General features: G+C 34.8%; 1 protein-coding gene across 1 annotated transcript in view; it reads right to left on the bottom strand.

Annotated features, from left to right (window-relative positions):
* Positions 1-13,121, bottom strand: part of LOC145256216 (uncharacterized) — a 61,625-nt gene that overhangs the window by 37,865 nt on the left and 10,639 nt on the right. Inside the window, exon 2 of the mRNA XM_080114833.1 lies at positions 11,054-11,182. Within this exon, the coding sequence (XP_079970959.1) occupies positions 11,054-11,182 (129 nt within the window). The remainder of the gene's footprint in view (positions 1-11,053; positions 11,183-13,121) is intronic.

Here is a 13,121-nt window from a genome sequence, read left to right as displayed (position 1 = left end):
TATATTGTGATTTTTTTTTTCTTATAGGTGTGTAAGAAGTAAAAGATGTTTAAAAACAAACACATTTCTTCGTAATTAAACAAACAATACAAGCAACTAAATGCATTTGCGATAAAAAAAAATTTTAATTAATTAATTCCATCAAAAATAATATTATGGAACAATTACTTGATATGTAAATTATGTCGAATGATCTTACTTTGGAAAATATAAGGGTTTTAGAATTGCACCGAAACAAAATAGAAATTAAGTAGACATACAGAAGTCTGGTAGTATTTTTAAGGTATATTTTTGGTTGTAGTTTCATTGAAATTAATTATCCTAAACTATTAATGCATGTGAATAGCATAAACCTCTGATGATTAAAGTCAGTCAATATAGGTATTTTTCACGTAAATAAACAAACATATTTAATACTACACGACTCACTGGGAACTCTAGGGCCCCCTCCAGTACACAAAGTGTTAACTGACCATCTTTTGTCGTCTTTTGTTGCCGACATGTGCGTACTGGCAAGCATGTGGGATTCGCTTGCGTTGTCTAACTATACTTTGCCTATGTTTGTGGAATGAGAGTATCCAATAGTCAACATCCAATAGTCAACATCCAATATTCGCATTTTTTCACGGTAACGGGTAAAGACGGAGAAATAATTAAAGAGATAACTGATCGTAATATTTTATTCTCAGTTTTCAACAATAAGAATTTTAAATAAGACATAATATGCCTTGGATTACTCCACTTGCCCTTGAACTTTCCTTTATAATGATGGGTCTTTAGTAAGGGAGCATAAACACTTTTTAAAAGTTTTGTGTGTGTGTGTGTGTGTGTGTGTGTGTGTGTGTGTGTGTGTGTGTGTGTGTGTGTTAGAGCTTGTATTATTGTCTCAGAGACTTGTAAAAAAAGAGGGATTCAAAATGGCGATGTATTTTATATGATGTTTAACGCGATTGCGCATCTTAAGTCCGTTTTTACAAACCCTCGAGACAGCGATACAAGATCTTTAAAAAAGAAAAACACTTTAAATGGTTGTTTCAATAAATGAAAGGCTATGTAAATCGATAGAAAATAATTTTTAAAATCGCGTTTTTTAAAAGTTATTTGTTGTAAATTAATTTTCCTCCTTTTTTTTATTTTTGGTTGTTTATTTTAATGCACAATTGTCGAATCTTTAAACTGTAATTAGTAAAAAAAATAAATAAATAAAATAAAATAAAATAAAAAAAGAAACTGTAGTGTTATTTGAGAGTGCTCTTGCGCATACGGTGTGGAGTGTTCTGTTAAGACGAAACAAAGAAAAATTAGAGCAAAATTTGGACGATTGTAGAGTTGTTGTCAACATATAGCATGGATATGTAAGATGCAAATCTATTTATTAGCAGTAAAGGAAACCCTTACGCGGAAGGAAAAACAAAACCTATTTTAACACAATCGTAACATAGTACGGACGCACGCATAGCAGCAGCAAGAGCAGCAAGAGCCAACGTATGCAAATGATTAAAACAACGTATGCAAATGACCGAGCTGTGTTCGGGGTGGCGTCAAAACGAGGAGGGTGGAAGGAAGGAGATTATAAAGAAAGAAAAACATCGACCCTGGAGGTTACAGAGAACAGAGATAAATAGAGACACGTGAACCGAAAGCTACAGGAAAAGGCGTGTTCGAAACATGGTCGGACAAAGACAAAATACCATATGTTCGACATGGCAGAGTCTTGTTAAGCCCATTGGAATACGAGAAGACTTTTGAACAAGAGACAAGGCGTTATTCTGGAAAGTACCTGTAAATAAATGTCTGTTGTTTCATTGAAAAAAAATGAATCGAATTCTTTACCTGTTTTTGTTTCCTTGCAATTGTCTGCATACAACGTGCGGGTTCCGAGTGTGGACACGTAACATGTAACGTTATACAACGAAAGGTTTTTTTTACATGAAAGAAAGGTAGACAGTGTCCGAGTGAGGAAAATGGAGAGTTGAAAGTTGTTTGGGCTGTCGAAGGTCGATCAGCAGTTATCCTCAGGCGAAGATCGTCAACGCTGACAGGGACAGTAGAGAGACGGTGGGAGTGGGATCTTTCCTCGTTGCTTCTAGGGTTCTCTGTTGATCGATTGCGATTCCCAAAGTGGGTTAAAAGTTCCTCAGGGGATAAATGGAATCAATATATCTTACAAAGTGATTGGTTAGTGCGTAGCCAAATCGCCCAACAGGGACATTGATTCGCAAGAGAAAATAAGTCTTTATTTATGACAATTACAAAAGTATAATAAGAGAAGTGGATTTCAGATCGCTTACGAATTTGTAAAATATAATGAAATACCTTTTAGTGTGTTAGAATTTTAGATAAGATGACAGAATAAATTTTGTAATTGTATTTATTTATTTTTTTATTTTTTTATTTTTATTTATTTTTATTTTTTTTTTTTTTGCTTGTGTATGGTGCATGTTTGTTGAATATTGATTTTATTTGTAATATTGTGATGGTGGAAGTATTGTTGTCCGGCCCACTTTTTGTGATGTTGTAAGCGGCTAGTCATGTTAACTAATTGATAACATGTGCAGGCGGTTATTTCTTTTTTATTTGTGACAGGTTGCAAAAGTTTGTTTTTATTGTCATTGTTGTTGCTATTTTTTGATATTTAAATGTTGAAATGGCATTTTTAAAGAACCAGTCCGGTCTCCAAACCGTATTTCTTCTACCTACTTTGAACTGTTAGTGTTGAACTAACAACAGAAACGCATACTTGTGCACCCATGGGTTATGAAAACGTTTACGAAAATGCTGACATGCATGGGTGGAATAATATTTATATGCAGTCCAAGTAAATCCCAAAAAATAATTTAATAAAAATCCGTGCAAAAAACTTCAACTTGTAAATCCAGGTGGATAAAATCCGGATTTTGCGCCGTTTCTTATTTATCCAATTATTTTTTGACGAATTTACTTGGACTCCATCTAAATATCCTTTCACTTATGTAATTCTGTATTTTCATAAACTTTTTCATAAACTTTTTCATAAACTTTTATGCAAATATGATTTGCCTCATATTTCGCAATTTCATTTTATGCGCTAAGCAGCAAAGTCATACTCCAGCTATAAATAATATTTTGCTAATATTTTTCCTCTGAAGAGAATAAGGCAGTCTTTGAAACTCCATGGAATAAAGAAATTTCTATATGCTCGTCGATTTCTTTATCGAATAATAATTTTGTTGTAAATCTTAATTTATAGAGTTTAACTTAATACTCTTACACACGCACGCAAGCACACACACACACACACACACACGTATATATATATATATATATATATATATATATATATATATATATATATATATATATATATAGGGTGGAACGATAAAATTATCGCCCTAAAGGAAAGAAAAGCTTTATTTTCAAATTTTTATTGAAAAAAAATCAATTCAGGTAACTTGATTATGTACTGGAGCTGACATCTATTCAATGTAGCCGCTTTCAGCCTCAATCATGCCTTTTACACAACCGCCAGCGGAAGCTCGGCGAATACTCGGCGGATGGCGGCGATCAGGCTGGCTTTGGTGTTATGGGAGGTCATGTTGGTGATGTTCTTGACAAGTGACCAAACGAAATCGGGTTCAGGTGGGGGGGGGGGAGATGAAGCAATGAGAGAAGTGTACAAATTCGTAGCACTCCTTCTGAAGCCAAGCCTGTGTCTCTTTTGACTTGTGGGCTGACGCCGAGTCCTGCTGCCACACTCAGGGTCAGCAGCAGGAGATCATCACACTCTTCGGCGCATCTAGGTGCCCTTTGGTGTTGACTTTCAAGCCGATTACGAAGATATGTGGTGGCATGGTGTGGCTATCACTTGAAACCACATCAAAAGACCATAACCATGGCCAGAAACTTTGTTTTCATCACCCTGAGCACCTTCCTCTTATTCGTGGCAATTCAGCGATGTATTTTGATGATGCTGGCAATGGTCTTGTTGTCATAACTTGAATCGGTAGAGAGCATGAGTTGTACAGCGGCGCATCTCCGATCTTGCTCGTTGAACATTGTTTCATTTTCAAACATAATAGACGACTCCTATCGTTTTGGGGAGTTCTACACAAATGACCAACTAGTAGATGATCTGCAACAGAAAACAAAACAAAAAGAAAACCGGTTTTCATCAAACGGAAATGGAATTAGGTCGTCTTTCCTCGGGTGACAATTTTATCGTTTCACCTTATATATATATATATATATATATATATATATATATATATATATATATATACATATGTGTGTGTGTGTATTGTGTGTGTGTGTGTGTTTACTCTGCGAAGTGGCGAAAGCTTGTACATGAAAGTTGTGATGCTCTAGAGAAAAGAAAGCATGCCCACAGCAATCTGAAGCGAGAGCTTCGCAAAGGTTTAATTGATGGTCTTAACCACACAGACACACAGAGCTGGAAATGCCATACTTGTGAACGAGTGCTTTTGTCAAAAGCGTTCTACGTCAACCACCTTAAGTCGCACAAAACTCCTGTTCAGGGCAACTTTGCACCTATTAGTCCGAACCAAACGATGTTTAACATGCAGAAAAATTTGCAAGTCTACTGCTGGTTCATAGGAATAACCTTCAACCTCCAGAGGAAGCCAACTCGATAGAAATTGCACAATTTGTATGTCGCATCTGCTTCAAGATGTGCAAATCTGCGGCGGGAGTGCACAGTCATCTGAGATGGCATGAACGACAAGATTGGGAGAACTCAATGTGACGATGATCATCTGGAAAGATGCAGCAATCACCATATGTATATATATATATATATATATATATATATGTTCATTATATATATATATATATATATATATATATATATATATATATATATATATATATATATATATATATATGTTAGTTTGGTGCAAAAATAATGCAGTTTTTTTAAATGAAATTGAACGTCAACAACCGACATTATTTTTGCACCAGCCATATATATATATATATATATATATATATATATATATATATATATAAGTGAAAGTGTCTACCTTAGAGAACTCTACCAAACTACTATATATATATAAGTGAAAGTGTCTGACCTTAGAGAACTCTACCAAACTACTCCGACAATTTTCGGTATAAACACTTGAAATTTTAGATATAGGTTCCTTGGACATGGATCTTTTTTTTTATTATTACATTTTCACCCCAAACAAGGCACATTGCCACTTTGGTGTAGGGGGCTACTATCAGGGGAAACATCTACTGGGGTACTATGTAGGGATTTGGGCAGCAAGATGTTGGTTCACGTTGCACTTGAACTTTTGCATGTCAGTACAGTTAGGGAAGCAGTGACCTGGAATGGAATTCCAAAGTCTAGCAGTTCTGGGGAAGAAACTACTGGAGTAGAAAGATCTTTTACATCTAGGGATCTCTACAGTGTGGGGGCCTATCAGATTTGCGACTCTCTTTTGAACCCTGTCAAGGAGCGAGAGACTAGTAGCCGATGCACCAGCCCAAATATGACAGCAATACTCCATACATGGGCGAATGGTGGCCTTATAGAGGTACAGGATACTTTCGGGTGTTAGAAGTTTTCTAGCACGGTAGAGACAGCCCACCTTCCTCGCAGCGGCCCTGGCAATGCCCTCGATGTAACTGTTCCAACTCATGTTTCCTGTGAACGTTAGGCCAAGGAGCTTGAAAGACATACTCTCAGATAAAGAGTCGTTGGCCATTGCTATAGGTGGTAGAGAAGGTTTCTTGTAATTATTGAATGAAACCAGTTTAGTCTTGGCGGCATTGAACGTGACCATCCATTTTTGTCCCTATTCCACTACTGATTGGAGGTCATCCTCTAGTGTTTCTGCCATTACTTTAGATATATGTTCATTTGTTTTGCTGTCGTGCCTTCTATAGAGTGTGGTGTCATCAGCATATATACCCATCTCAGAGGCAATTTTGTCGGGGAGGTCATTTATGAATATCAGGAACAGCAGAGGTCCAAGGATAGATCCCTGGGGCACTCCCGTATTTATATCATATTGTTTAGATGTACGACCGTCGAGGACAACCTGGATTTTTCTCTTATCTAAGAAGGATTTAATTATGTTAAGTATTCTACCAGTGATACCGTATGATCTAATCTTCCTAAGGAGACCCTCATGCCATACCCTGTCAAAAGCCTTAGATATATCTAGAGCTACCGCTCTGGTCTCTCCCGCTTTGTCCAGTGAATGGTATATGCGTTCAGAGATTACAGTGAGAGTGTTTGCCGTGGAACGGGCTTGTCTAAATCCATATTGTTGGTCGGTCAGAAGTTTAGCATCTGTAAGGTGCTGGACTAGAGCATTGTTAATTAAGGATCTAATTTAATAACTTGATATGAGCCCAAAACAATAAATGTTAAGGCGTGATAAGAGGGGTCAAAGTTTTAAAAAACCTTACCGCTGCGGTCTCTACCAAATTACTCAGACAATTTCTGGTCTAAACATTTGAAACTTTACATAAAGGGAATTCAGAGATAGGGCAAGCTTTTTAATCGGTTTGGGTCGAAAATTTGAGCTACGATTATATAAATGTATGTATGTATGTTTTCATATCTGCCTTAAACTTTCGACAGTGGCGACGGATTTTCACAAGATCAGTATCTTTTTGAAGCTCGACCATTCAGACGACAAATGCCGAAAAATTCGCTAAAAACATTAATTTCTTAACCTTCAACTGGGCACTTTTCTACAGGAAGGGGTCGCTTTTTTCACTAATATTTTCGAAAGTCATCCCCTGTTTTCGATTGTCTAGCCTTAATTTAAACCTTCCTCATTTCCGGTTTGGCGGTGGTTGTAACAGCAAAGACATCAGGTTTTTCCCCGTTCTTTTCCTCCTCCGCGGTACGGGTTCGAGTCTGCCTTCCTACTATCACTCTTTTTTTTTTTTTGCTGAACACCCATCTCCAAACACCCGCCCAACGCCGGGCACCTATGCTAGTATATATATATATATATATATATATATATATATATATATATATATATATATATATATATATATATGACTACATATGTGGATACATGTTTCTGTAATCACCCGCGTTGGGGGATTACGTCTTCAGGCCAAGAATTATCGACGATAATTCTTGGCCTGAAGACGTAATCCCCCAACGCGGGTGATTACAGAAACATGTATGCACATATGTAGCCATCAATGTTTGTATAAATAAATTTCATATACCTGCTCTGTTTATTCATTGAGCATTCTTTGGTAGACACATGTTGTTTCATTGGATGTACTTCTAGGAAACTAAACTCTACTGGCTAAATATATATATATATATATATATATATATATATATATATATATATATATATATATATATATATGCTATAATTATGTGCGTGTGTATACATGTCTATTTAGGTGATTTCCATGTAATTTCTATTTGATAATATTTTAATTAAATTTAATGAGTGTGTACATATTACGAGGGCGTTCTAAAAGTAATGTCTCCTAGTTTTAATCCGGCCGAATGGATCAGAAAAGACTACAAATTGCATTGTTATGCTGACTACACGCGCGCATTCATGAACTGAAAGTTTCGTCTCTTTCTTGCAGGTATTGATGGTGTGAGACTTTAAAGCAACCCCTGTTTTGGGTGTCTGTCATAAGCAGAGATGCATCATTGAATTCTTCCATGCAGAAAAAATTGAACCGATGAATATACATTAGCGTCTGTTGAACATCTACGAAGCCATAGCAGTTTATGTGAGCACGGTGGGGAGATGGGTTCGTCAATTTCAGAGTGGCGACAGAGATGTGAGTGACAAAACGCTGTCCAGACTTTTACAACCGAGACGTCGTTCATCGATGGCAAGAGTGCATTAAGAATGGCGATGACTATACAGAAAAATAAATTCTGGGGCACTAAAGGTCGCTTGTTTTAATTGTATTACTCCTGTTTTCATATCTCTTTAACGTTTTTTGTTTTGAGTAAAAATAATCAAAGACCTTACTTTTGGAACGACCCTCCAATACACACACACACACACACACACACACACACACACACACATATATATATATATATATATATATATATATATATATATATATATACATTATTTTAATACCTACAGACACTAGTGTTTCATACATGTCTATGCATTAATATCTATCCACATAAAATATACACATATATACATATACTAACCATGCATGCATACATGCGTATATACGTACGTACATGCGTAAGATTATGCCAACATTGTAAGAAAGCTATGCAGATAGAAACATTTTTCTGCTTTACAGCTGACCCATTCCCACATCCATTTCCGCTTCATGATATTTCAATGTTTTTCGTTTTTAAGGACATTCTTTGGCCCCTTTTCTTTTGAAAAAGAGATTATATTCTCGAGATATTAAGACCTTCACCACCCAGATTATATCAAATAGTAAGTTCATATTTACTGATTTATATTCTGATTATCTTGAAAAATAAATGAATATACGAAATTAAAAAAAATAATAAAACAAATAAGACCTTCTTTCGTTTGTCCATTTTTGTTCATACGTCCATACTTCACACCAATACAACAGCCGGTTTCCTGAACTGCATTGCTATAGCCTTCTCATACTCCTCCATATCTATTTACTAGCAATGCTTCAAACAAACTACCTTTCTCTATTATATGTGTGTGTGCGTGCGTGTGTGTGTGTGGGAGAATGTGGAACAGTTTACTGCTAAAAGCAATAAAATATATTTATCATAGTAAACTGTTCATATACACACACATAACCGTACATTCACGCACACACACACACGCGCACGCACACACACACACACACACACACAAACACACACATATATATATATATATATATATATATATATATATATATATATATATATATATATATATATATAAGGAATGAAAAAATATACCAGCGGTGGTTGACGTTATGTTTAAAGAAAAAATAGAAAAAACCGAATGATGACGAATATGTGTTCGTACACATATTCGTCCTTTCCCGACATGGGTTGGATTTTAAAAAACTGTCTTTTTTCGCACGATCTATGACTTTTTCTTTTATCACATTTTTATTTCAATTATCCTGAAGATGTCCTCTGAAACAAGGACGAAACGTTGATTTTTTAATAATTTCATTCGGTTTTTTCTATTTTTTCTTTAAACATATATATATACATAATTATATATTTTCGTATATATAACTTGGAATATTATAGAACAAAGATAGATAACGATTTACTGCTAGTTATAGACAGGAGAATTTCTATTTAAGGGCGGTAATATTCAATATGGACCATAACTTACGGCACTAATTATTGCAGTTTGCTAGCTGAATAATTCCGGAATGCAAGAACTAAAAATAACACAGTGCTTACTGCCATGATATGGATTAAAACAAATATTTCAACAAGGAAATGCTAGAATGTACACAAGCGGAGTGTATTTCCCTCTGTACCTGTGTTTACCTTGATCTTCACTTCGTAAACACCTTTCCTGTTTGGTAGTATAACGTCCAATGTAATGAATGCTTCTGACCAAGCGCTCATTTTTTTCCGTGGCCCTGCACTGAACAAAAAAAAAAACGACATCTTCTCAAATTCATCAACTACATGGTTCTGAACGTTACCATTTCCTTGTAGCTCATCCATTTTTTTTTTTCATGTAGTCAATTGAAGCCTCACATATTTAGCACTTTTGATCTCGTTTTTGCTGTGCTGAGCAGTTGCTTTTGCAACTCTGGAAATTTAGTTCCCACAATTATCTGATTAATCACACGTTTTTCTAATTCACACTCATCTCTGAACTTACATTTATGGGCTTGAAGCCTGCACCTTCCGAGAAAATCATCAATATTGTCTGCTTCATTTTGCGAGTACTTTTGTAAGCAGAAGCATACAATTGAAAAAATAACTTGAGGTTTTATCTGTTTTTGGAATTTCTCCTAATTTATAGCAGAATTGCGTCTGTCGGCTACGTTTCCGAATGACCAAGAATTATATCCTCTTAGTCTTTCTTTCCCCGATAAGAGAATGTGATCCAAGGAAGAAGAAAAAATAGTATACAACTCACTGTTCACGGGTGTAAATTCAGTATGGCGTCTTTATGGACACACGTGGGCAAAATTATCTTTGGCCGGAAATGAGAGTGAAATATTGTCTGTAAAGATTCTCCTTTTTTTCGGTAATATTCCATAATTAAATTTTACCGCCCCTACCATGTCTAATTCCTGGGAAGACTACTATTTAATCGTAAACTGGTCAGCAATCTCCCTACAAAATGCATCGACCAAAATGTCCGAAAAGATGAAACTTAGGATCGCCTACTACAGAGAGATTTGTTGCAGGAAAGACGTGATAAACGTGCTAAAGATTTCCCTAATCTTAGCGCAGGACAACGGGTGCGAGTACAGGACCAGGACACGAAAAGATGGACTCCAGCGGTCGCCAGACAAACTTACACTGAATCGCGATCTTATATTGTTGAAGACCCAACAGGACAGTTTCTTCGCAGAAACTGCAGGCATCTAAAAGAAGATGCCCACATCTCCAATACAACACATACGTTTTTGCATAATACACCCCCGTATCACATTCAGCTTACACCTCCACCCAATATTCCAAACTTGCAGAAACTCTCAACACACATACTAGCATCTGCACTCCCTCTGCAGAAACACACAGATATTCACACATAAAGCACAGTCCACCAACAGCAAATCATCTGGAACAATCACGAGATCGGATCGTGTCGTAACCTCCTTCACCCCCCCCTCCAAAAAAAAAAAGCACGACCTATAGGTAAAGTTCATAACTGAAACCCCTTCCAGCAAACTCTGCATGAACATACATTTCTTTAATGAAATAGGGATGTCATGATATGGATTATCTTACCCTGTTTTGTTGTTTAGCTGTACGAGTTACGTCCCTTTAGGAAATAATAAAAATGGTTCCTGTAGCTCAGTGACGTCTCGTTATTTCTTCTCCTTATTATAACTTATTTGTACTAACAAATATTTAAAAAAAAAAAAAAAAAGAAAAAAGAAAAGGTACAACACTTACCCGAAATTCGCTGAGAGACACGTTATGGATGATGGACTCTTTGAATTGTGGTACAATATGTTCTATGTTCTCCACGAAGTGGTGTTCTTTTACATGGTCAATCTCATCGTCACGGATACTGTCCAGATGCTAAATAGTAAAAGAAAAATGAAAGATACTTTATAATAGCGCAATATGCTAAAATGATCCTTGTTTATCTTTTGTTTGTTTTGTTTTTTAATAATAATAATCTAATTACATAGTAAAATCCAATAAAATACATTTCAGATTCAGTTAGCAATATATATTGTTTTGCTAATATATATATATATATATATATATATATATATATATATATATATATATATATATATATATCCCGACTTCGGATATGTCTAACTGATGAGCCAAATGATGGCGAAACTCGAGTCTTGGACTTCCAATTTGTTGGTTGTCATGGCTGGCTCTTGTCACCTGCGACGTTGTTTATATAGGGGAAAAAATTATATATACATACATACATACATACATACATACATATATATATATATATATATATATATATATATATATATATATTCACGTTAGGGTTTGTGTTCTCTTTATAGAAGCGTAGAAGTATCTAATACGCATTTCATATATGTGTGTGTGTGTATGTGTGTGTGTGTGCGTATATATATATATATATATATATATATATATATATATATATATATATATATATATATATACTAGCAAAAGTACCCGTTGTTGACTGTGTTCAAAAACAGCCTACAGAAAATGGACTCTGATTTGTGAAAGTATGATAGGTTATGAAAAGGAAGGGTTGTAAAGAGATAGCTTCGAACTTGGGGGTATCAAAACCAAAGTAAAATATGATGAAAGTAAAAATAAAATGGATATAGATAAACCCCATAATTTATTATACCATACCTGTTCACACTGAAACACTTATCACAATATTCTGTGGATCTATATTAAAAACCTTGTTAAACTTTGTGACATATTTCCATTCTATAGAGGTCAGACGCGAACGAACACCTCATAATTTTATTATACCATATTTCTTCAAACTGAAACATAATTATGAAAGCATACTTACGCAGATAGATATGAATAGTCTTTATTAAAGTTTGTATCTATTTCCATTCTATGGAGGCCAGGCGCGAACGCAGACCCCACAATTTTATTATACCATCCCTATTTAAGTTAAAACATACTTATCAAAGTATTATTATGTACATCTATATCAAAAAAACTTGTAAAGGTTTTTTTTAATGTTTATTTCCATACTTTGTGGACCAGGCGCGTACGCAGACCCCACAATTTAATGAACCACTGTTCTGCCAGATCAAACATACCCATTCCTGTGTCTCGATATATCTTCTATCATTATATGCAATCAGTTTTTTAAAATAGTCAACCATATAGGAGCCTATTGGTGACTAGACACACACACATTCAGCTTTATATTATATATATATATATATATATATATATTAAAGATTTTTCCAAAAGGTTTAATATATAAAAATCTATTAGCTAATGGCAATGTACATATATCAAAAAGAATTTAAGCTATGTAAATTGACTCTATTATTAAGCAACGTGATTGGCATTTCTGTAATCGAACATTCATATATACTTGCAAAACCAAAACAACAAGGAGAAAGATAACATTATATTTATATTTTTTCGAATATTACAAAAAAACAAGTCAATATTTAACAATTCTCGCTGTAATTTAGAACAAATATACGAAAATAGGTTGCCATAAAAATATTTCTCCAGCACCGGTTGTTGATTCATTAAAAGCACGATGAGACCGTACACACTGCTAGAAACAGTTAATAACAGAATGACAATGTGTTAAGATACGTATTAAACCTGTATTTTTTTCAACTTATCTAATGAGATGTTTTCTACGAAAATTTTTAAATGACATAAAACTGAAAATTGTCTGGTTGATATCGAAACAATTGTAATATTCGAAAAAATACAAATATGATTTTATCTTTCTCCTTGTTGCTTTTGTTTTTGCAAGTATATATATATATATATATATATATATATATATATATATATATAT

This window comes from Euprymna scolopes, chromosome 32 (assembly GCF_053919585.1).
Source record: "Euprymna scolopes isolate OS-2025 chromosome 32, ASM5391958v1, whole genome shotgun sequence".
Classification (NCBI taxonomy): Eukaryota; Metazoa; Mollusca; class Cephalopoda; order Sepiida; family Sepiolidae; genus Euprymna; species Euprymna scolopes.
This window is presented reverse-complemented; position numbering and strand designations above follow the sequence as displayed.